At 41.1% G+C, this 26,647-nt stretch overlaps 1 protein-coding gene and 1 long non-coding RNA gene across 2 annotated transcripts in view; one reads left to right on the top strand and one right to left on the bottom strand.

The window, feature by feature from the left end:
• The window catches only part of cadpsa (Ca2+-dependent activator protein for secretion a), a 378,183-nt gene that overhangs the window by 226,155 nt on the left and 125,381 nt on the right, over positions 1 to 26,647 (bottom strand). The window contains exons 4-6 of the mRNA XM_039611943.1: positions 4,847 to 4,927; positions 3,949 to 4,185; positions 380 to 501 (exon numbers count right to left, since the gene is read on the bottom strand). Of these exons, the coding sequence (XP_039467877.1) occupies positions 380 to 501; positions 3,949 to 4,185; positions 4,847 to 4,927 (440 nt within the window). The remainder of the gene's footprint in view (positions 1 to 379; positions 502 to 3,948; positions 4,186 to 4,846; positions 4,928 to 26,647) is intronic.
• LOC120440147 lies at positions 10,629 to 13,238 on the top strand. The gene is made up of 4 exons (XR_005613014.1): positions 10,629 to 10,809; positions 11,814 to 11,910; positions 12,372 to 12,461; positions 12,550 to 13,238. It is a non-coding gene; the product is annotated as an uncharacterized LOC120440147 (long non-coding RNA).

Here is a 26,647-nt window from a genome sequence, read left to right as displayed (position 1 = left end):
CACCAGAACCGCAGTAGGCCACAAGAGCTGCAACGTTGCCGCCGGACCCGCAGCAGACAACAAGAGCTGCAAAGCCATGGCAAGGAACTGAGGGACCAGTTTCCCAAATAAATCCTGGAATGGCGAAGGTCCTGTTCCCAATCCATATAGAGTTCATTCAAAGAGGCTCCCAAGCACAGCTGATAAGCTGTATGTCAACGGGCAGCTTTATTGCGATCAGAACATACCGATGACGTTAGTCATAATGCCAAAAAAGTTTGTTTGGTGTGATGGAGGTCCTGTTTTTCTTTTCGTTTTCAATTTCCATATAGTTAGTGTGTGTGTGTGTGTGTGTGTGCATGAATGAGTGTGTGTGTGTGTGCATGTGTTCTTTACATACATGGGTTTTGAGGCCTCAGCCTGATCTGTCTGCAGTTTATGTCCTCCCTCAACCTCCATGGTGCAGTAAACAATCCTGTTTGGAGCCAAAGACCTCAGACCCTGCACTTCCATTATCACCACCTGCAACACCAACATGCAGAGGTTAATGACAAAAAGACATTTTTAAAGCATTTAAGTTATGCATGGACAGATACTGCTAAAATACATGCCTTTTCTGAATTATTGCCGGCTGGCTGTGCCTTTTTTAGTGTTCTGACAGTTTCTGGCCGCTGAGGAGGGCTAGCTGTTGTTTTTAAAGCACATCTTGATTTTAAGCAGCTATCCCCGTCAATACGCCACACCAGTTCTGAACTCTGTTTGTGCGAACTGGGCCACTCGTCTTAGCTGTTGTGTGCAATTGTTTATCGGCCCCCAAAATATAATAAGGAGTTTCTTGCTGACTGTGCATCACGGTATGACCAGATCCTTCTGCTCTCTGATTTTAATATACACGTCTGCTGCCTGGGGAAGCCCCTGGCCAAGGACTTTCTGGACTTAGTGAACTCTTTTAATTTTGTTCAGTCTGTTAAAGGTGCCACTCAAGAACGTGATCACACACTGGACTGGACACTGATACTCTCTGACCATATGCCCATTTTATGTGACATTCTTCTTTTTAATCCTAATGTTAAACGGGCTGTAACTGTTCGATGTTATTGTGCTTTTGGCTCAGATACCGCCGAGTGGTTTTCCAAATTGTTTGACCAACTTATGTCTTATCCTCCTGAGTTGTCCACCTCAGATGGATTATTTTCTTATTTGGATTCTGCTTGTAAATCTGTCCTCGACATTGTTGCTCCTTTAAGATTCAGACAATGCAAGCCCAAGGCTGTCCTTGGCAAACTGATTTTACCAGAGCCGCAAGAAAAGAATGTAGATGTGAAAGATGGTGGAAAAAGGATAGGCTGTATGTCTCTCTGGGAGCTCTTTAGACTAGCTGGAAAGTCTATCAGAGAGCAGTAAAGGCTGCCAAGCACTGCTATTTTTCTCAACGTATTGCTGCCAGCTCGCATAACCCTCGTGTATTGTATAACACTATAAATTCTGTACTTAGTACAGAAGGTTATGGTCTTTTGCACTCTTCTAAGGTTATGTGCAATAAGTTTCTTAATTTTTTTGTGGACAAGGTTGCTAGCTTGAGGCCTCCGACTCTATCTATTGCTGACCCAGCCATGTATGGTTCTTGCTCAACTTTGTTTTCTGCTTTTCTACCAATTGTTTTACCTGATTTAGAGAAACTTGTGTTAAATGCTAAACCGTGTGGCTCTCCTAATGATGATTCTGAACATTATTAATACTAGTCTTTTGTCTGGTCAAGTACCTAATGAGTTTAAGCATGCAATCATACATCCTTTACTTAAGAAATCAGGCTTAGACAGTTCAGTCATGTCAAATTTTAGACCCATCTCTAAGCTTCCCCTTCTGAGCAAGATCCTGGAAAGGATTGTTTATACTCAGTTGATGGACTATTTGAATGACTCTCAGTTGTCTGAAATCTTTAATTCCGGCATTAAGCCCTTTCACAGTACAGAGAGAGCCCTCGTAAAAGTTATGGAGCCTGATAGTGACAGACCGTGGTAAATATGCAGTGCTTGTCTTGTTGGACATGACCGCTGCATTTGACACAGTTGATCACGATTTGCTCATCTCCCGCTTATAGCACTGTATGGGACTTTTTGGTTCGGCACTTTTGTGGTTAATATCTTATCGCTCAAACAGGACTTTTTGTGTTTAGTTGGGTCGGCTTTATCAGGGGTGAGAGAGAATTTTTTGTGTATGTATGTATGTATATTCTGCCCTTAGACTTAACTAGGCAGATAGATAGCCATCATCTCGCAAAGAAAAACCACACCGTGTTCCTTTTTGGTAGTTTATTTCCAATTGGATGCATGGCATGGATTTTGATGAAAGAATTAATGAATGGTAAAACTATAAACAAGACAAAATATCCTGTGTGAGCTGACATGTGTAAACATTTTTGCAATTAGATAAAGCTATGACCTGTAAACATCATAGGTTATACTTGCTACCATGCAAAGTGAAGCAGAACTAAATAAGCTAAAAAGCTAATGTTAGCGGTTAAAACACATAATTAGGTGAACTCACTTGAACAAACTATTACAAGCAACTCACGGCAGTTAGTGCCAAACACACCCTGGTAAAATACAACATTACTGCCACTTCTGGTAGGATGTCAAAATAAAATGGACAGTGTAAAAATGCCCCAGAAACAAATGAAGACTGTATGAACCTATATAACACACATAATATGTGTGGCGACTCTTAAGGAGCTAGAATATATTAATTGCAAAATTGAGTAGTGTGCATATGTGCATATGATCAAAATAATAACTCAGCAGGCTTTTTCAAAGTGTTCATCAGAGTTACAGCCTACATGTCCTGGATGGAGGGAAGATTAGTACCAATGACCCTGTCCTGGCTCTGTCCTGCTTCGTGACTGAACTGAGCCAGACAGGTGGGATCCTTGACAACAAATTTTCAGTATGTGTACAGGTAGCCTTGAGGGAGAAATGTCTGTCAGACTGGGACTAACTGTAATCAGTCTCAGATTGGCAAAACATGTTTCTCTACACAGCAAATTTACAAGAGTTAAAATTCCAGTGTTAGGTCATATTATTGCCTTGTTCAGGCAAGGATTTCTTTGAAACATCTGTTGATAACAATTATTGACAGTCTGCTACTATAAGCAGCTGAACAGAACAACATTATCAAGATCTGGCGATAGCCCAATTGGCCAGCAGATGTCACCATGGAGATGCGTTTCATATTGTTTGAAAGCTTCGATACAATTCTGGCAGAAATGCTTTGACTATTTCAGAGTTTACAAAGTCTCGCTTTGCCCATCAATAGAGTTGGAGTGGAGTGTAAATAAAAAGACTGAATAGCCTTTATACAAGCACACACACACTTCTTAGCATTGCAACCCTAATCCAGCTAATTAGAGTTAAGATAATCCCTTTCCTAATATAATAGCTAAACCGTGAGCTAACAGGAAAGGGAAATGCAGTGAGGAAATGGAAAATGAGAAATGGAATCGCCATTTTAAATATCGGAAACATATCTTTGATTATTTTTTAATTAATTTAACGATTTCTCTTTTTAAATGTAATTTTTGATTAGAAATAATTAATATTGAAATATTGAAATATTGATTTATAAATATATAAATTGATTTATGAATAGTGCTTTTATTTTAAATTCAATTGTTAAATAATACAATTATTTAGTCATATTTAAATAAATAAAAGAATTTAAAAATTCGTAATTGAATTTACTAATGCATTTTTTATTGCCGATAACCCATAAACAGGATAGATAGGCAGGCAGACTAACAATTCAAAGGAATTAGACTACTGGGAACTGGTTCTCTACAACAACCGGTTCTCCATTCCCATCCCTATGACCAAGGTCATCTTTCTTTTATATGTGCATTCTGCTGTATTTGTACCAGTAAAGTGACACAGCAAGACATATTCTACAAATGGTTTCATAGGTCTCTTCACCTACCTCCAGGGTGAAGGACAGCACTACATCAGACTTGGACAGCGCATTCTCATCCTCCTGGCCCATGTCCATGATGGAGGTGTTGTGGCCTCGTTTTAGCTTCTGCAGCTTGAACTCTCCTCCTTTGGACACTGGCATGCTCTCCAGGTTTGCCATCAGGAGGTTGACAGAGGATCGCAGCTCCTCAATGTACATGGCCTCCATTTCTCTGGAGACAAACCGAGGGAACTTCCCTCCATACTGACAAAAATGGGAAAGCAGTCAATTAAATAATGAACAATGAATGAATATTAATGAATAATCTGATCCAAAGAAAGACTTTAAAGCAAATTTGTTAAATGTTGATAAAGTCTGTGGTAATCCATCAATTCAGGAACACAATTGGGCTTGAGCCTATTCCAGCTATCACAGGGCAGGAAGAAGGTTACAAGACAGGCTGCCAGTCTATTACAGGACTAACATGGAAATGGAGACAGCCATTTCTGCTCACAACTACTGCCAATTTTGCCAATCAATCTAACATTCATAACTTCAGACTGTGAGAGGAAGCTGGAGTACCCACTGAACATATAAACTCCACAGAGAAAGGCTCCAGCCAGTTAGCAGATTTGAACGATTATTATTACCATCTATTACTGTAGGTTCTACCTCATAATATAAAGCGAGTTAAGGTGACTGTTATAGTGATATGGCGCGGTATAAATAAAATTGAATTGAACCTTCCAGCTACGACGTAACGATGCAAACCACCAAAACACTGTGCTGCTCATTTCTAATAAATGTTACATATATGTAAAAATGTAACTGAGGAAAAATGTCTGTATTTATATTGTATACTGAAATATAAAATAAGAGTCAATCCTTTGTTATTTATGTCCACAACCATCCAAATATCTCTTACCCGAGCAATCTGGTCTGCCATTTGCAGTCGTCCATCCAGCTCTCTTCTGATCTGTGCTGCCTGTTCATCTGGGTTGTCCAGCTGGGGAAACATATTACACATATTGTGCATATTGCTCTTTTAAAAAAAAAAAAAAAAACTCCCAAGTACACTAATCAGGCATAACATTATGACCACTGACAGGTGAAGTCAATAAAACTAGCATGGCATGGCATGGCACGCGTTGAGTGAGCTATATAGGGGAGCGCGCTCTGATATAGTACAGATTCGCTACATCGATTGCTAGCAGTGTGACTCTGAAGAAGATAACCATCGCACAAAAAGTTTGACTTCTGATTCATTTATTCCCTAATGATTCATTAATGTTGAATTCTCTCGCGGCTGCTCTATTCCATATTCTGGACCTGAAAACAGGGTTTGATCTTTGGTTTCATTCTATCACACTGGACTTATTTTTCTATGAAGGTTTGAACTTTGACAGTGTTTAAACAAGAGAGAAAAGTTCGAAAATGTTCATGCCTGTATGAGAAAACTGTATAAAGTGTATAGTGAGGGGTTTTACAGCCTTAAAACATCTATAATAATTGTAAAAAATAAAGTTGGCTACTTCGCGGATTTCACCTATCGCTGGTTATTTTTAGAACATAACATCCACGATAAATGAGGGACCGCTGTATACAAATACTGAGAAATATAGAATTTGAATACTTTCTCTCTTTTGCTCTGAGGCGCGGGGGAAAAAATATCGACAAGTCAATGAACATCATCTACAGATATTTTCGGTAAATGCCCAAGACAACTTGAGAAATGTAAATCACCGCTTGATTCATCCCATAGGTTGACTTGTTTTGGATAACCCGACCGTAAACAAGGAGCAAATATCACACAGGAAACGAAGCACTATACAGGAGTTTCCCGACCTGAAGTAGCATATGCTAAGGCGCATATAGTCTGTTTGCCTGTGCGATCCCCAGGTACTTGTAGCTGTCCTCTATGTCTGCACAGAGGACAGCTAGTTCGATCCCCTTGGTTCTGACTACCTTCCCTGTCTTTCTTATCATCCGATTACACTTCTCCAGTCCGAATGACATCCCGATATCATTGCTGTATATCCTGGTAGTGTGGATCGTTCACTCTTTGCATACAGCTTGATGTCATCCATGTACAGGAGATGGCTGACAACTGCTCCTCTCCGTAGTCAGTATCCGTAGCCAGTCTTGTCAATGATCTGACTGAGGGGGTTCAGGCCTATACAGAACAGCAGTGGGGACAGAGCATCTCCTTGGTAGATCCCGCACTTGATAGTGACTTGTGCTATGGGCTTGAAGTTGGCCTCTAGTGTTGTACGCCACATCCCCATTGAGTTCCTGATGAAGGCTCTTAGGGTCCTGTTGATCTTGTACAGTTCTAGGCATTCCAGTATCCAGCTGTGGGGCATTGAGTCATAGGCCGTCTTGTAATCAATCCAGGCAGTGCACAGGTTGGTCAGCCTGGTCTTGCAGTCTCAGCTGACTGTCCTGTCTACCAGTAGCTGGTGTTTTGCGCCTCTGGTATTCTTGCCCATCCCTTTCTGTGCCCCACTCATGTTTTGAGTCATGTGCCTCTGCATCTTAGCTTCTATGATGCCTGACAGGAGCTTCCACGTGGTGCTGAGGCAGGTTATTAGTCGGTAGTTGTACTGTTTACAAGATTGGTGGTGGTGTGACTGCCCCTCCCACTAAAAATGCTACGTCCTTATGAACAGAATCAACTTCTGGAGATTTACTTACCTGGATGATTGAGCATGCATCAAGACATTTGTTTTGCAGTGGACATGACAATAAACTTCTTGAATCTTGAGTTTGTTCACTCTAAGTGTGAACAAAGTGTGTTTGTGTGTGCGCAGAGAAAGAAAGGATTATCACTAGTGGAGCCCTTGTACTATGATTCAACGTGGCAACACATAAATAAAGAGCAGAGCACCTCCTGGTGCTGACTGAATGCATGTGAGTGTGAGCATGTGAGGACAGAAAAAAAAGCGCTTGTATGAATGAGTGAATGAGGCATGCAAACCGCTTTGCTCATAGTAGAAAAATGATATATAAGAGACAAGCCATTTACAGAAAAGTTATGGTTGTGCCGTAAGATGGCTGCACCGACGAGAGCTCCCAGTCATCTCAGCAAAAATGTTATTATTTGTTTTGTACTGCTTTCTATTTCTGTGCGCACAGCGCGATCATACACTCGGTATGACAGACAAACGCTTTTGGAGCTACGTTCATCAGCCAGTTTGGACTTTACAGCGGGTTTTGACTCTGTGGACGCTCTGCTGCCTGGGATCCTTTGTTTACTCGCGCGACGTCGAGGGAAAACAAAGAGGGAGAAACGCGCCGGAGTTTTGTGCCGAACGCGACAGAGAAACAGCAAGCCACCTCTGCCCAGCATCCTGCTCGCGAATCTCCAGTCTCTTGACAACAAACTTGACGAGATGCGTGCATGGATTAAACACCAACAAGACATCAGGAACTGCTGCGTTCTGGCCTTCACAGAGACATGGCTGGAGCCCAGCGTCCCTGACTGCGCCATCACGCCGGATGGATTCACTATTTACCGGGGAGACCGGCTCTCAGAGCCTTGAGCTACTGACCATTAAAGTCAGGACTTTTTACCTCCCGAGGGAGTTCAGTTCAGTTCTCCTTTCAGCTGTTTACATTCCCCCTCATGCTGATAAAGCTACGGCTATGGACGAACTGTATAATATCATTATTGGACTTGAGAACAAAAATCCAGAAGCTGCCTTTATTGTGCTGGGAGACTTCAACAGAGCCAACATGAAGAAGGTTCTCCCCAAATACTATCAGCACATCTCCTTCCCCACAAGAGGTGATCAAACACTGGACCATTGTTACACTCCATTCAAAGAGTGCTACAAACCCCTCCCCCGCCCAGCTTTTGGCAAGGCAGACCATTGTTCCATTCTGCTGCTGCCTGCATACAGACAAAGACTAAAACAGGAAAAACCAGCTTCCAGGGTAATCTACAAATGGGACAGTGAGGCTGAGGAGGTCCTACAGAACTGCTTTGACACGACTGACTGGCAGATATTTGTGGATGCAGCTGATGGCAACATCAACGGACTCACAGACTCTGTCATTGGATATATTGGAAAGTGCATGGATGATACCATCACAAAAACCACTGTCCGCATATATCCAAATCAGAAACCCTGGGTAAATAAAGATGCTCGCGCCAAGCTAAAAGTGCGGACCTCTGCCTTTAACTCAGGGGATGCTGATGCATATAAAGCAGCCAGGTATGACCTCCGAAAGTCCATAAAAAAGGCCAGAAAGAACTACAGGGACAAAATGCAGTCCAGCTACCACAGCTTTGACACCAGGTGAATTTGGAATGGACTGCGCTGCATCACTGACTACAAGAAGGACAACACAGGCAGTGTTCAGCCCACTGCATCTCTCGCAGATTAGCTCAACAACTTCTATGCTCGTTTTGATGCAGACAACAGAGAGCAGATCCTCTACCATCAGGAGGACAGTGAGGCTGTAACTTTAACTCTGAAAACAGAAGCTGTGAGATGGACTTTTAAAAAGGTCAATCCTCACAAAGCTCCAGGACCGGACGGCAGCCCAGGCCGGCTTCTCAGAGTGTGTGCAGACGAGCTGGCAGAGGTGTTCACCAACATCTTCAACCTCTCCCTGAGGCATCATCAAGGACCACAGCCACCCAGCACATCAGCTCCTTGTTACCATCTGGCAGACGTTACAGGAGTCTGTCTGCTCGGATTACAAGACTTGAAAACAGTTTCTACCATCAAGCCATACGACACCTCAACCACAACACTTAAACACACACAGCACAGTCCACAGGATGCACTCAGAAGCTACCCTGCAGCTTCACAAGTACTCTGTTTAATCTGCACTGGTCACTCCACTTTATTGATATTTATATTTAAAAAAAAAGTGCAATACTGTAACAACTGCCACAAAAAAAACAAACAAAAAAAAAACCTTTTGTACTGTTTAGTTTGTAAGATTTTCTTTATTTAATCACTAGTGTGTACATATATTTATAGTTAACAGTTAACTGAAAATCTCTTTTTTTCTTTTACTACATCTTATTAATTTTTTGCTCTTTATTATTTTTCTATTTATTTTTTATTATTTAATTTTATTTATTTATTTTTTCTACTGTACCATTCTGCTGAGTGACTGTCTTCTGCTCGTCAAATACATTTCATTGCGATGTTGACCCTGTGCTAACTTGCATATGACAAATAAAGCTGGAGTGGTTACTAGTGTGTTGCAGGGCTAACACATAGAGACAGACTACAGAAATGTTGTTTGACATTTAATGACTAAATCTCAATCTGTAAAAACATTTTAACATTAACTGTAATCAGAACACAGACTGTTACCCCAGGAACTAGTGATAGGTCAGTCGGGAATGAAACAGCTCTTTGAAGTGTTTTTTTTTCTTTCTTTCTCTCACCCTCTCTGTCTCACTTTTTTCACTTCACGCTGCATGTGAGCCTTGTGTTTGTGCTGAGCCGGGGGGGGGGGAACACAGTCTTGTGTTTGTGCTGAGCAGAGGGGGGAGGGGTGGTAGTTACACACGCAGCAGCAGTAGCACACAAACAGAGCAGGAGGGAGAGAGAGAAAGAGAGCCAGGGGCAACTACAACAGACAACATCAACACATTAGAAAGGTAGAGTAAAGAAAATGAGTGACACCAAGAAAAGAAACTAAATCTGGAACCATTTCAATTTTATTGACAATACAAAGGCAGAATGTAGAGTCTGCAAGAAAAGACTATCATATAGAGGCGGCTCCACAAACAACCTGCACGGGCACCTGAGAACTGTCCACCCATCAGTGCAATGGGAAGATAAAACACAGATGGGTGAGTGTGATACTAATGAAGGTGCCAGTGTGTCTACTGCAACTGTTGCTGCTGCTTCTGCTGCAGTATCTACAGCATCATGCAGTATAGGGCTTTGGAGTTGACGTCACACCGCAATGCATTGTGGGAGCACGGCGCCATTTTCGGGGTCTACGAATCAAAACAAACACTGTGTTGGAACGACGACAACAAGAAAGATGCTTAAAAGCAGCTCAAAAGAGAACGGACTGTATAGAGACCGATTGCGTCCAGAGGCGAAGCGGTGATACCTGCAGAAAATAGCGTGCATTGGAAATGTGGACCCGTATGAAATACGGCCGTGGAGTAGAAACCCTGAAGACCAACCGCTATTGACATAGCCTGACATATTTTCATACCTTGTCTGTAGAGTCAGCGCCTACAAGCCGTCATTCAAACAAAGGTAAGTTAGCTCGAGTACTGCGAGTGAAATGCGTTTGATTTCCCTCCAGACATTCAGATTAGTGCAGCATAAATTCATTCATGAGGGGAAATTACAGTGAGAACATGTGGAGGCTGTTAGAGAGATAACATAGTGAGTTCAGTGCATTGATGTGACATTGTCCTGAAGAATTTTGTTATTCTTTATGTCTTGATGCATTCTCAATCATCCAGGAAAGTAAATCTCCAAAAGTTGAATCTGTTCATCTGGACGTAGCGTTTTGTGGGAGAAACGTTTCGTCACTCATCGTTGTGTTTGTCGGTAGAACTTAACAAAAAACCACTTTTCTGCTAAAAAAAGTAAGTTGTCTACATGTACACGTTTCAGTGAGTTGACTAATCAATGTTAAAAGTCAGTGCAACACAAAAATTAAAAAACAGCACCTTAACTTAAATGTTTGAGTATATTGAATAAAATAATTTTGTCATCAATCAACAACAGAAAATATTAAGTTTGTGTAACATGTAAAAATGAGTTTCAACATCCTTCTTGTTTGAATTGAGACCATTCAGACAGCAGAGGGCAACCCCGTAGCAACAGTTTCTGGATTCTTGTGGCCTCGTGGGAGAAGAGGTGTGTTTGCCCTAGACTGTGTTCGGTGAGTTAAGTAAGTACTGAATTCTAAATGGATGAATTACAATTTATATTTGTACACTTTAAATTGTCATCTTTAAAAAACTGAAATTTGATGGTTTTAATCGTAATTTAGCAGAGTAGAGTTGTTGTTGTTGTTTTTTTAAGTTTAGCTAGCCATTTCTTTTAGCTAGCAAACGTTCCTCACAAATAAAAGAGTACAGATACAATTAAAATATGTCACTTGTTAGGGTACATTTGGTTAGTTGATAGACCATGCCGACAGCAGAGCATGTTCAATTTGAACCCGTATATGTTCAAATTAACCGGTCAGCAGCTGCCTGCATTTTATCATCATGGTGTCAGAGTAAATTCGTGTTTCCACAAGATGGTCTCGGGTGAGGTAACTAATTACTGACAGAGTAAAATTTGGTGAATTTATCCCTGACTAAAAGTATTCATATCAATTGTGTTGATGTTCTAAGCTCGACTGGGAACTCTGCCTGAGGTTAAAGTTGGTTGACCTAGCAAAAACCCCAAAACAATATTGTGTGTGTGTGTGTGTGTGTGTGTGTATGTATACGACTTGCATTTGCTTTCTGTAATTGTAAGCATAATGTAAAGTGTGGGATTGTGGCATGTCCACAGTGGTATTTAAATAGTTTAAAAGAAATTTCTCTTACACATTTTGATTTGACACCTTATTACAAGTTTAAACTGAAGTCTGTAGATGTAAATTTTAAAATTCAATTTTGTTCAGTCTTTATGATTCATTTTTTCAGTGTTGCATTGTAGAGTTTTAGAGAAGGTTTTATACTTAAAATAGCTTGTTAACTCAAAAGCTTCAATAATTCTTTGCATTACAAAAGGTTGCAGTAAATTTCAAAATGCATTGGACTTGCAAAATTTGCAAATTTGAAACATCAAGAAGGAATGAGTTCTTAAAGCATTACAGGCTTAGACATAGCCATGGTGAACTGTTTATGCCTTGCCTGTACTGGGATTGTTACTGCTCATTTGAACATATGCTTCTCATAGGAACCGAAAACACACTCCTCACTCATTGGATGACTTCAACCCTGACCTGATACAGAGGTGTGTCAGTCATTTGAATGCAGGAGATGATCCTCTTGAGGTACATAATGAAAATCCATTGTGTGAAGATGTAGTAAATGCAGAGGATGAAGAAATTGGTGAATTGCCTAATTTAATTGAGAAACATTTAGCCCACCTACTACTAAAACTGGAAAGTATATATAATGTACCTCGCAGGTGTATTGATGAATTAGTTGTTACAGTTACAATTCATTTCTTCCTCTGCTTCAGGTCCTATTCATCAACAGCACAATTGTGCTGTTGATGAAATTTAGATTACATTTACTTTTACTCACCTTATCCTACTGCTAGCAAAGTGGGCATTTAAAGCAGGCCAGTGTGTAACAGTTTAAATTGAAGTTACAAAGATTAAATCTTTAATTCTTTTAAAAACATATTTAAAATCAATGGCACAACGCAAGTCACATAAATGTAATAGTTTTGACTTTTCACCTAATAAACTATAAGTTTAATTTTTGTTTTGCTTTTTTTATTCTCCAGAGTTCGGTGGAAAAGAAGAGAGAGGTTGCAATCCATTGCCTGAAGGTGTATCTGAAAGAGAAGGAAGAGGATCTCTTCAGAGAACAGCTGGTAGGTGAATCTCGCATTCTTTTGTGTTTTATTTTTAAATGGCACATAAAATGCTGACATGTTTCCATTTAAACTACCTACTTGCCAGGATGGTGAACAACAGTTCCCAGAAGAAGTGGTAAAGATTGTAGTCACCAGACTTGCAGCAGTGTCTCTCCCAGATGTCGCTAAAATTGTGATTGAAGGAACAGCAGTCCTGGAAGACCTTGATGTGCCCAGAGCGTGTGCCTTAATGATGGGGCTTATATACGCTCTCAATCTGAGCTACCCCAAACAAGTAAAGAACACTCTAGAGGTATTTCTGGAACTTGATGGGCTTAAAGCCAGTCCACGGGTAATGTCTCTTAAGTGCAAATTTCTGTCGTGAAACGAATGTGAATTGGACTGTAGCATTCCGATGTGCCTCTTATGTTTTTGTATGCAGTCCTAGATGAGTGTAGTTTTGAGAAAAGTTTGTAATACATATAATCTTAGCTTTGGATTGTTCCGTTGTTGAACATTAAAATCTTTTGTCATTTCCTTGATTCTGCGACAAGTTGAACAAGTTGATACCAATTTAAGTTATTGTTAATGTACATGAAGTACTTTTTTTTTTTGCTTAGTCATTTATAATTAAAGGGCTGCTGTAATGTTTCATTTATGTTGTATTGATACAGAAGTGTATTACTTTGAAAATGTTTTGTAATAAATTAATCAATTGGAATAAGTGAAATGGCTTTGTGTGATTTTAGAAAAGTTACTATAGAAACCTAAACTAATTGGCATGGATAACTGTGAGTAGGATATATGTAAAAAAGTTAGTTGGTGTAACTCAACTAATGTGATTTCTCAACTTAATTTTACCAGAAATTTTAAATTAATATTAGGTTGCATAAACTTAATTATGCTTTTGGAGGTCAAGGTAAATCATCTTGGCTTGTTAAACAAGTTGAGTTAGCCAAACCTAAAAATTACTTGCTGAATTTACTTAATAATATGCAAAATTTATAACTTAAAAAGCTGAGTGGAAATTGTTGCCTTAATTTTTTAAGTTGGGGCAACAAAATATTTTTTAGAGTGTACATTTGCATAATGACTGAAACCAGCCCACTGAAGGAACAATGGGCTGTGGGGTCAGTTCCTTAATCATAATTATGCAAATTCCCATGACCATTGATCAACAATCACTGACCAAAACCCACTGATCAAAGAACACTGATCAATGGCCATGAGTACCATTCACAGAGAGTTGGGGAATGGCTGCAATCACAGCATTGTAAGATGGCGAAAGATTTACCCTTAGGCCCCTCCTCGATTCAGAGATGGTCTTTCCTTTTCACGTAAATGGCCTCCTTGACTCAAGCCTCAAACCAGCGTTCCTCCCTGTCCAGGATGTGTACATCCTCATCATTGAAAGAGTGTCCACTGGCCTGTAGGTGTAAATAAACTGCAGAGTCCTGGCCTGATGAGGTTGCTCTTCTGTGTTGTGCCATCCACTTCGCTAGAGGTTGTTTGGATTCCCCGATGTATAAATCCTGGCAATCCTCCTGGCACTTAACAGCGTTAAGTCGGGGGACCCGATCCTTGGGATGGACCAGTTTTTGGACCAGATGGACCAGGTCATGGGAATTTGCATAATTATGATTAAGGAACTGACCTCCCAGCCCATTGTTCCTTCAGTGGGCTGGTTTCAGTCATTATGCAAATGTACTGTTTATAAGGTTTGGGGAAACCTGCAGTCAGCTGAGACTGAAGAAGTCACTTGGATGAGTGATGAAACGTTTCTCCCACAAAACACTACGTCCAGATGAACTGATTCAACTTTTGGAGAGTTATTCTTTATGGTTAAAGAAATTGCAATAATTTATTCATATTTATTATAAATAATTCTAATTATACATCTTGCTTCCAAATTTGTATCCTGTGTCACTAAAAATACATCTTTAGTTTTTGTACATTGATTAATGACCTGCACAATCTCCTTATCATATTAAGTGATTCATAATTGTCACTTTATGCTTTCTCCATCTTGAAAGTGATGACATCCTTGCATTACATACTTTAGGTTCATTTTCTGCAGGCAGGTTTCTGACAGAGAACAGGCAGATTTAGAATATAACATGCAGCGTTCTATAGATGGATGCATAAAAAAATGAAAAATTACATGTACGTGCTAACTTTCTAAACACTTTGTTACATTTATGATAAAGTAGATAAAACACATTTGTGTCGGCCTTGGCTCATAGTTCTTGTCATTAAATTAACTTTGTGTGTGTTTCAGGTGCTGCACTCTCAAAGACTGAATGAACAGCATTGCAGCCATGGGTCATTGTGAGCATCACAGGGAAGGTTGAAGCCGCCCACTGCACCTGTATGGCCGGAGTCGTGAAGACCTGCAGCCATGTCGCTGCTCTTCTGTTTAATGTAGAAGCAGCAGTGCAGATCTGATCAGTGCAAGGACTGTTACAGATGAACCTGCATACTGGGTTTTGCCTGGTAATATAATAATATAATGTATATTTTATTGATCCCCGTGGGGAAATTACTTGTTTTTCTCTGCATTTGACCCATTCACTCAGCGAAGCAGTGGGCAGCCACTAAGTAGGCGTCCGGGGAGCGGTGAGTAGAGACGGTACCTTGCTCAAGGGTACCTCAGGGTAGCCGTTCAGTGGATTCGAACCCCCGACCTTCCGATCATGGGGCGACCACTCTACCTACGGAGCCATCCCTGCCCTTTGACCAAGATACAGCCATAAGATAGACTTCTCCTCTTCAGCTGCCCCCCAAAAAAGGCTCTTGATCAAAATATAAAAAGACCATCCGTATTGAAAGATAAAAGGAGCCGTCCTCAAAAAAGAAAAATCCCACCTGCTACTGTGGAGGAGTTGTCACTGCTATTGGATACTTTGCTGGAACACAGTAAAGCTGTGGGTCGTGGAAATGACACATAATGTTTTATCTAGGGGTCTAGATTCATGCCTGTAGTGCACTGCCATGTAAACAATATGCATTTACTGAATATGTACTGACTGAGTACCACTGTTCAAAAGTTGAATAAAGAAACAATCTAATTTTTGCCTCTTTTTTAAAAAAAATTAAAACCACTTTGTAGAACATCACATCAGTTGCAATGTAGAATCCATGACATTTATAGTTTACAAATGACAAAATGTTTACACAAAATCATGACAGTGTTTACATGATATCACCCACTACTAACACTACTTTATTTACTTTATCTTCTGAAAAATTACCGCTATTTAAACAGCAAGAGATTTAAGAATATTTAACAGGAGCAAGTTTCATTTTTCCCTGGTTTTACTACCACACTGTTCAACAAACGCAGCGAACCTTCACCATCTTATCCAGAAGGGTCACCTCTTCACCCTCACATGGAAGAAGTAATCTGATTGGCATGGTGGTGTGTTTGAAGCAGGTCCCTTGTGTAGCGCTGGAACCCAGTCACGATGTGTTTCATCCATTTCAGAGGCTGGTTTGCTGCAATAATGCCAAATAATTAGCAACTCTAAATAGAAGGTAATTCTGCAAAATCACTCAGTAGGATGTTTGCTCTAATTTGCTATGACCTCAGAGCGCATCAAAAATAAAACTAATAGGCTATAAAGAGTGATATGAACATATTTAGAACTTACCAGAATGAAACCGTCTGGAGCACCAACAGATATTTGGAGATGGAAGAGAGCTTGATATCAGCTCGTCTCACAGCTGCTATCCAGGCTAGACGCCTTCGTTTGGTAACATTGATACACGAGCTGCCTCATGTTGCTTCCAGGTTGGGAAAGAATGAAAAGATAAACCATTTTCAAGCTTATTCTCTTGCCGGTTGTGCGATCGAACATTGCAGCCGACCACACAGCAAGTACGAACCATGGCTGCTGTGTGTGCCTTCGGTCCTTTTTCGCTTGCGCTTTGTTTTGACCCCGAAAATGGCGCATCAGGCCAAAATCCTTTCCACGCCCACCATGCTTAAAATCACGCGTGATGTCATGGGAGGGGGGCCACGCCGAACAAAGCACACGGAAGCGTCAGCTATGGTTCGTACGTGCTATGTTATCGGTTGCAACATTAGATCACACTATAGGGAAGGCAAGAAGCTGGAAAATGGGCTCTCTTTTCATCATTTCCCCTCCTGGAGGCAACGGGAGGGATCTCATGTATCCGATATTACTAAACGAAGACATCAGGGTTGGATTGCAGCGGTCAGACGAGCGGATATCGAGTTCTCTGCCATCCCCAATTTGTTGTTGGTTTGCTCGCGGCATTTTCTTTCCGGTGAGTTCTAAATAAATTCATATCTCTCTTAAAAGGCTTTTAGTGTTATTTTGAATGCGCTGAGGTCATAGATAATTAGATAAAACATTCTAATGTGTGATGCTGCAGAACCACATCATGTTGAGGGACTAGATTATTATTTGGCATTATTGCAGGCAAACCAGCATATGAAATGGATGTAACAAATCCAGACTGGTCTCCAAAGCTGCACATGGGGCACGACGACATACCTGTGTCAAACTCGGACCGGCACGCAAGGCGAATGCAACGAAAGCAAAGAAGAGCACCCATCGGAGGTAAGAAGATCTGAGAGAAGACCAACAACAAAATCACCATGTCATGGAGACTGTGGACAGGAGTTGTGTTGGACAACTGGAGGTTGAGGTACCAGCTGCAAATGTGGACAGTGGTAATCGGACAGACAGCGTCACAGAAGCTAAAGGGCAGACGAAGGATTGTGTGTGCAGTGAACAGGGCAGAGCAGAAATAAACCGGCTCCTGGAGGAGAACAGACTGCTTCGATCACAGTTGCAAAAGACAGAGCTGAATAAAATTTGTTAAAGGATGATACCGAAAAAGTAAGGTATTACACTGGACTACCTTGTTATGCTATCTTATTGTCCCTCTTCAACACTGTGAAAGATTTCCTGCCAGTCTTGAAGAAACTGTCAGGTTTCCAAATGCTCTTACTCACACTAATGCGTCTGAGACTTCATCTTCCGGTCCAGCATCTTTGTCATCTATTCGATGTGTCCCACAATGATGTGGGATTCTTCAAAGGCTGTTACCAGGGGATGTAGTATTGGCTGACAGAGGCTTTGACATCAGAGATGCTGTAGGAATGATGTGTGCAGAGGTCAAGATTCCTGCGTTTACAAAAGGCTACTGTCAACTTGATGCAAGGGACATTGAAGAAACGAGAGCAATTGCCCACCTGAGAATTCATGTTGAGCGAGTAATAGGTAGATTGCGTAACAAGTTCAAAATGCTACACACTACAATGCCAATCCGATTACTCATATCATGTGAGGGTGAAGACACAACACTGCTTGATAAGATTGTTAAGGTGTGCTGTGTTTTGGTGAATATGTGCCCCAGTGTGGTTGTCAAACCAGGATCAAATGAAACTTGCTCTTGTTGAATATTCATAAAACTGCTGTTTCATGTACAGTTCATTGTAAATAATTGCACTTTCTGTAAAGTGGTTTCAATAAAACAGAAAAGAAAAGTATGTCTATTTTTTTTTATTCAAGATCTGTTCACATGTACTTAGCAAGTACATACACATGAAATGTAAACTATTTACATGGCAACGCACAGCTGGCATCAATCGTGAATCGTTCATCTAGAGCAATTTTTGGGGCAGCTGCTGAGGAGAAGTCAATGCTACGTGCAACCTCTGGCTGTATCTTGGTCATATGGTCAACGTACTCACAACGTGGAGGCTTAAAAACGGCCAAATCTTGTACCCAATCGTTTGTGAATTAGATGTGCGCCTCCAGGAATTTATAATTCCGAAAATGATTCGCCGTGTATGCGCTGACTCCACAGACAAGGTACGCGAAGATATCGGGATAGGACAACGGCGGTAGGCTGTCTGGGTTTCCACTCCACTGTCTTTTTTCATACGGGTCCACATTACCGATGCACGCTACTTTTTCCAAGTACCGTCTCTTGGCGTCTGGGCGCAATCGGTCGCGATACAGCCCTTTGTCTTTTGCGCTGATTTTAAGCATGGTTCTGACAGTCCTGCTTCCAACACAGTGTGTTTGTTTTGATTTGTGGCCTTCTGACATGGCGCCGTGATCCCATAATGCACTGCGGCGCGACGTCAACTCCAAAGCCCTATACCACCAAAAGCACCTGAACTAACCCAGACAGTTTTAGCAGAATCCTGTGAGCCAAGCAAGACAGAACTCAATTGATGAAGAACTTGCAAAAATGATTGCACTTGATTTCCAATCATTTTCAGTTGTGGATGATAAAGGATACAGGAAGTTTGTTCATGCACTGAATCCTATTTTATATTGTTGTTGATAATAAATTAATCAAAGCAACAAAACAACCTGAAGAGCTGCTCGGGAGCCGAAAGAGCTAGTTCTTTTTAGTGAGCCAAGCCAAAAGAGTCGGTTCTCTAAAAAGAGATGAAATCCCCTTCACTACCAGTAGCTAATGATTCAGAGTTGAAGTTAACTCTCTGTCTATAACAAAAAAAACCCTGCCAGGCACTTTTCGTTTAGAGAAACAGAGGCTGTCATCTGTCAGTGACTGATGACATTCCATCACTGGGAGCTGGGAAGATTAAAGCAGAGTTTTCTGTCTTTAAGCATTTTTATCCAGTGGCAAAAATAATAGAATTTTTGTTATTGTTATTATTATCGTTATTATAATGGGAATTGTAAAAAAAATATATATTTAAAAAGTAAAATGGTGATAATCTGCTGCAGAAACAGTTTTTATTGAATACAAACTAACCTGAGGGGGATCTGTGTCTGATCTGTTCAGATCTCCACACATGACCTCCACTTTCTGTCTACCACATTTTGTCCTGTCTGGTTGAAAAAGATATTGAGGAAATCTCTCTGAGGATGTAATTTACTATGGACTGGAACACGGCTGGGGCCATTTGCGAGGCCAAATGGCATCACTGGGTACTCAAAGTGACCAAAGTGGCTTTAAAAGCCATTTTCTCATTCATTGCCCAATCGCGATGAATTAAAAAGACTATAAACAATACTGATGATAGTGCAAACTCCAAGAAGTAACCTTATTGTTAGCCCAGTCAATAGTGGGACTATGGGTCTGGAGCAAGGAAATTTGAGTACCAGGGGGAGTAAGGAGATTAAAAATGTACAATATAATGTACTCACAGTGGTTCCCAGGTAATAACAGAGGACAGATTCCATATGATGGGTGATGGAAGCTAGTCTTTAGCCATTGATACATTCTTCATATATGCGTGTTGGATAGGGATGGGAAGTTCAAAACAGACATTTTAACGCTGTGTCGAGCTTCCAAATTGCAGATGTTTCAGAACGCTGCTCTGAACCGTAGTTCAAACCAGCCAGATCACATGACCACATGGGGTGGCCATATGGAGGCCACTAAAACTGTTGGGGTGGCTCACCAAAAACATAATTTCCTGTTTTATTATGCTGTTGCCAAATATAGGTTACTTGAAAAATATGTCAAATAAGAGAGAAAAAAAAGAAATGTAAGCTAATTCCCTTCTATTAAAGTTGATATCACTGAAAATCGGTACAAATGAAAAATTCGACAAAAAACAAATAATGTACATTTCAGAATTATACAAAAAGGCCTTTTTCCCACCCCCCATCTGGGGCTCTCCTCAGCTCTTTTCTAGGTTGGTGGTGTGACTGCCCCTCCCCAAGGTGGTCCTCCTTGGGCTCTTGTGCTCTGGAGGACTGCTTGTTACGCCCCACTTAAAAACGAAGTGTTGACTGGGGTGGGGGGTTCCAGTCTGTCTAGGGATGACTGCCTAGCTTATGAAAAGATTAAAAGTGCTGTCCTCCAGGCCTATCAACTTGTACCTGAAGCCTATAGGCAGCATTTTTGGGGTTTGGAGTTGGCACAGGGTCAGTCCTACCTTGACTTTGCTAGGGAGAAGGCAAAGCTCTTTGATAGGTGGTGTTCTGCAAGCCAGGTTAACAATGTGGGGTCCATACGTGAGCTTATGCTGGTGGAGGACTTTAAAAACTCTGTTCCTGAGTCTATTGCTTGTTATTTAAGTGAGCAAAGGGTTTCCACATTACAGCAGGCTGCCACACTGGCAGATGAGTTTACCCTAAGTCATAAAATAAATGCTGTAGAATGTGATACCCCTCTGTGCCATAGTACATCTTGGAGAGGTAAGAGTGGGCCGGCTAACAAGGCTGAAAAAGTTGTGGTTTCGAGACCCAAAACGAAGCTTTGTTTCTTCTGCCACAAACCTGGACACCTCGTTGCTAACTGTTTGAAGTTGATACTCAAAGCCCACTCAAAGCAAAAAGGGCCTGCTTTGAGAAAGGTCAGTCGTGGTTCTCAAACCGACAAGGTTGCCAGGCCTACTAAAAGGCTAAACTTGGAGCACAATTGCTCAGTAGCGCCCTGTAGTCAGTGTAAGAGGTCAACTAGCCCTGAGCTACTGCTGGTTGACAATGTCCCAGTTCCTCAAAATGACCTGCAGGTGGACAGATCATGTATAACACCACCACTCAGACCTGCACCCCTGACTAACAAACACGCCTGTACCCGTGACCTGAGCAATCGTCTGAAAACTGTTGCAGTAAGGTCTTTTGACTGCCTGCTGTGTTCTCCACATGTCATGGCTCAAAGCCCTGGCTATCACATGAGACATTGTTTTGAGGGTCTGCGGCCACCCTCAGTCAGTATTTTGAACCCATTGAGATGGGGTTGGCAGCTTCCGCAGGCGATGCCTAACCGTTGCTATGGGGTTTGGTAGGAGGAAAGCCTGCAATTTGGTGATGCAACAGTTACGGACTTGATTAGTTGTTTTGGTTATCATAATCATGTGACAAACCACGGGTTTGCATTTATGGGAGGGGGTGTTACGGCCCTAGCAGGGCCGCCTCCTGAAGTTGTCTGTGTGGGCGTGTCTGACCATCTCTCCTGCCTTAGCTGCCACCTTTTTTCTTTTGTGCAGCTGACTCTCGTCAGTAATTAAAAGTATTTAAGCCCAGGGAAAGGTGAGCTCTGGGCCAGTGTGCCATTAGCTCGGTCGCAGCTAGTGAGCAGCTCGGTCGCAGCTAGTGAGCAGCTCGGTCGCAGCTAGTGAGCAGCTCGGTCGCAGCTAGTGAGCTGTGTGTTTGTGTGGTTGCAGCTAGTGAGCTGTGTGTTTGTGTGGTTGCAGCTAGTGAGCTGTGTGTTTGTGGTTGCAGCTAGCAAGCTGTGTGTTTGGTGTATTTGCAGTTAGTGAGCTGCTCTCTCTTTTTGACTTACTTTTTCCTTTATTGACCAACGCTTGAGTTTTGTTTTCCTTAAATGGTGATAGCGGCTTGTCCGTCTCTTTTAGTTGAGCTACCTTAATAAAATTATTTAATTTAACCGCTTTGCCTCCTTGACTCCTTTTTCTGACCCGGACACTTTTTGTTACTTCCCCCTCGCCGCCTAGACCCCTCAGGGGAACATAACACTGCTAGATGTCTGGGGCCTGGATCTCCTCGATGCCTGGTACATGTCCTGGGGGACAGGGCTATGGCTCGCCATACCTACCTACCTACTATTAGACAGTTACATTGGTACACCTTGTGAATACAAGTGCGCTTGCACCCACCTGACTACCTGTTTGTACACAGGTGTGTACAAACAGGTAGTCAAAGACATTGTGGGTCTTGTGTGCTGCTCCATAATATTCAGTTTTTTTATTTACTGTTACTTATGCTTATATTGGTTGTTGCTGTGGTTTCCCTACTGTGTTGTACTCTTTTTGCCAATTTTTGTAACAGGTCATCAGAGAGATTTTTAGCATCCCTTCTCTCTGTCTCTGTTCTCCTCCATTTTCTATCCCTCTCCTTCTGTTGGCTCTCTTCCCAGCTTCTCTTTTCTTTGTCTTTCTCTTTCCCGTCCCCTGGTCCTGTCCATTCTAATTGGAATAAATTAAAAGTAAAAAAATAAAAAAATAAAAAAATAATACAGTTCGAATAAACTATGACAATCAAATGGATCAGTGTGGCAAAAGCCGTATTGATCCACTAGGGAAAATAAATCCGTTGGCCGTTTTTCTTGGCCTTCTGACAGTAATTCTGATTGTTACAGTACAGGACAGGTGCCGAAAAAAAAAACTTGGGGAAACTCTGGCAGTAAGTGGTCTGGCAGACCCAAAACCACAGCTGAATCATAGAGTTAACAGGGGGCTCACAGGAAAACAGCTTCAAGCACAGCTTACTAGTGGTCGTAGTAAGCAAGTCTCAGTTTCAGCTGTGAAGAGAAGACCTCGAGCTGCAGGTTTGACAGGACAAGTGGCAGGAAGAAAGCCACTGGTAAGATGTCAGAATAAGACAAAGAGGCTTGGTTGGGCCATGAAACACCAACATTGGACTACTGAAGACTGGAAGAAGGTATTATGGACTGATGGATCAAAATGAGAAATCTTTGTTTCATCACCCAGGATCTTTGTACGCCGTCAAGTAGGTGAAAGGATGGTTCCACAGTGTGTGGCATCAACTGTCAAACATGGAGGAGGAAGTGTGATGGTCTGGGCCTGTTTTGCTGGATCCAGGGTCGGTGACTCGTAGAGAGTGAGAGGCTCCCTGAACCAAAACAGCTACCACAGCATTCTGCAGCACCATGCAGTACTCTCTCATATGCACCTAGTTGGTCAGGGGTTCATCCTACAGCAAGATAAAGACCCAAAACATAAGTCAAATCTATGCCAGAACTACCTCAGAAAAAAAGAACAAGATGGTGAGCTTGAAAACATGGAGTGTCCAGCACAGTCTCCAGACTTAAACCCCATCGAGCTGGTTTGGGATGAACTGGACAGAAGAGTGAAAGCAAAGCAACTTACAAGCTCCACATTTATGGGAACTTCTGCTACAGATATGGGAGAATATTTGTTTCCATTGTAGAAAGAATAAACGGGTGTGTTCAGCTGTTATATGTGCCAAAGGGGGCTACTTTGATGGGTCAAAAGTTTAGAATACATTTTGGTCTATAAACTCATTTAATGATTTTTTTTTTTTAACTCAAATTGCTTATTTGTACTATGCTTTCATTTCAGGGTGCAATGAGACATTAAACTGCAAAATGTCAATCAAAAACTGGAAAAATTGGAGTGTTCTAAAACTTTTGACCTGTACTGTATAAAAATATATTGATATCTTATTTGAATGATCACTCATATAGACAAGAGAAAGTAAGAAAGACAGAGACTGGTGGCAGAGTGTTACACTGTGGCGTAAATTCATTAAAAATTCTCAAAACCTCCTCTGCTCAAGGAGAAAATTTAAAAAAAGGAGTGTTCAGCTCTGACTCCATCGGTTCTCTAGTGTTTTCTACTTTCAACATAAAATGTTATTTGCAGGATCAGGTAACGTCATACTCACTATAACCTGTTACTCACATACTGTGCTGCCATAAAGAATATACTTATACTGTAAAAAGAAAGGCTAGAAAAACACATTAATTACAAGTGATCTATGTGTTAACAATATCAATGACACATGAGTTTTTTTCTTTTCCTTTCTTTATTCCCACTGATACATCAGGTGTGAATATCTCATAAACAAGAGGAGGCCACAGGTTCACTGTAACCAAAACTCCAGCCAGCCTCTGAACATTGACCCGATTTGAGCCTAAACAGTAACATATGAAAGGCAATCCTGTTTGTTTACTAATCACCAGAGAATGTCACATAAAAAGAGAAGATGTGTGCCAAAGTCAGGGCTATTGCTACCCAAAGGTCCAGCTTCTGTATTTCACAGGGAGAGAAAAGAGTGGGGGGAGCTCCCACACAAATGGAAAGCAGAAGATAAAGCATCGCCAAATATGTTTCCAAGCCAGCTTCCTTCCAAGCTTCCTTCCAATACTAGAAAATATGATGAAGCATTTATTACCTTTGGCTTGACCTGCTCAAGTGCCAAGGTAGGTCTACCGGACAAACCTAGTTTCCCCTACATCAGGAGTACGCGCTGGGCTGTCCAAATCACGGACAAACAGTATCCCACATTCTTGATTTTTAGTTCACAAACACTTGTTGTAATGACTAACTACTCCTGATATGTTGGACATGTTAGCTCTTTATGCAGTAAAGTTACAGTGGGATACAAATAATATCAGGCTGATCCTGCCGTAATTTGTTCCCCCGGTTCAAATCACGGACAAACAGTATCCCACAGCTGTTTATGTTTTTGAACCCATTTTGCACAGAGAGGCATTTTTTGAAAAATGTATTGACAGCAATGTTGAAAATTATTACACAGGAAAAAAACAACTACACGTAAAATAATTACACCATGACGCCTCTGCCTTTCTCACTGCAGATAGTCAGATTAACAGTAACAGTATTTTGTCTCTATCTGCCATTATAGAAATTCATCTTATGTAAACAATAATGTGGCGCACAGCGTGACGTGAAAAAAGGCAACGCAAAAACTGAGTTTTTGAAAACCTCCAACCTGACAGGAGTTTTAAAAAATCTCAGTTTCCAGTGATTCGAAATGCCGTTTACGGGTGGACGAAAGGTCCAAACGCATAGAAAAAGCTGCATTTTCAAAAATACCCGTGTAGGTGTGGACATAGCATAAAAGCGTTAGTAGTAGTAGTATTTTATTGCTACCTGTAATTTATTGCAGCTTAATTGCTTAATTGTTTACTAACGGTTTAAGGTGTGAAATAAACTGCAATGGAGTTTCAAAACAAAATATGGGTGTGTGTGGTTGGAGGATGTGTTTCTGCTGGCGGAAGGGGGGGCAGGGATTTTAGGTGGTGGGGGGGGCTTAAAGATTTTCTGGAAAATCAAAGGGGGACCTAGCAAAAACGGTTTGGGAACCACAGGGTTAGATCAAGTGTAGCAGAGATTCATGTGACTTTTAGGTGATAATGCTGCTTAAATCCAGCAACTGAATTCCACATTCATACCATCTTTATACCATCTTGTATAAAGACAACATAGACAGCGTGCTGTCAGTGTGGAGGGTGGAAATCAGCCAGGAACAACTCATGAAACATCTGCTCACATCTGGTTGATTTAAGTTGTGTACATCCACAAAGAGCAGCAAGTCAGCTGATCACAGTCTGTACACTAGGAAAATCTACTGCAGCTCTCAGTAGAAACTGTGAGTTATGATTATTTTCCCCACACCGAGCCATTACATCCAATTTTTGGGTTCCCCCACCTGCTGATTCCCACCCTAACCTCTGAGTGTATTCCTGTTTAGAGGCAAAGTCACACTCTTTATTTAGGCAACAGAAAATAGATTTTTTTCCTTCAGATTCAGGCTGAGTATAATTAGAGTATAATTAAAAAAAAAATTTTAAGTTTGTAATCCCATCTACTGAAAATATTTTATCATAGCACAAGGTTCAGTTAGCTTTGCACAAAAATAAAAACATCCTCCAAAAAGTTTTTCACAGCCTGCAATTTTTTTACTTTTGAATCAGTTGATTTCAACTTGTACTTGAGTATTTTTTAACAATAGTATTTGTACATCTACTTAAGTATAGAATGTCTGTACTTATGCCAACTGCACAAAGCTGACAGCACAAATCAAAGATGAAAACCAGCACAAAGAGACTTTAAAACGATCCTCACAGTGATTCTACTGTAGAAACATGAACAGGTAGAAACAGAGGCTGCAGCCTGGCTCTCATTGATTTGCGACCTGTTGAAGTTCAGCAGCGGCTGACTTCACCGCAAATGACGGCTTACTTAATCACAGTGCTGGGCTGGGGTAAGCATTTACTCAGCAATTACTGTGCAACTATTTTCCTCCTACAACACACAAAGTGAAATCGGCTGATTGTAGTGAGACTGCAAGAAATATAACACTATTCCAGCTTTTAGGTTTGACTGACAATGTGTAGAACAAACCTGATGACACAAACTCCAAGAAATCTTAAATATCAACCAGACACATCCAGACTATGAGGGCTGTGAGGAATAAACAAAGCCGACTGAGCCCCAAAAAAGTTGAAAACTTGTCTGGTTATTACAATTACAATTACTTACAAAATTAACAGAGAGAGAATTTTACTGAAGCACACTGATCATTACAGTTACAGCATGTTGACTTTAACAGTTTCATTATTTTTCTTTCCTTGTTTATGAAACGATTTCTCCAAAACATCTGTTGATCACAGTTGTACCTATCACTGGATCAGGCAGCCATCCCATCCTGTCTAAAATCAGCCACAATCATCCCAGTGCCGAAGAAGTCTCCCATCACCAACCTGAA

The sequence above is a fragment of the Oreochromis aureus genome, linkage group 5 (genome assembly GCF_013358895.1).
Source record: "Oreochromis aureus strain Israel breed Guangdong linkage group 5, ZZ_aureus, whole genome shotgun sequence".
NCBI classification, from domain to species: domain Eukaryota; kingdom Metazoa; phylum Chordata; class Actinopteri; order Cichliformes; family Cichlidae; genus Oreochromis; species Oreochromis aureus.
The sequence above is the reverse complement of the archived record's forward strand: the minus strand, read 5'-3'. Positions and strand labels throughout refer to the sequence as shown.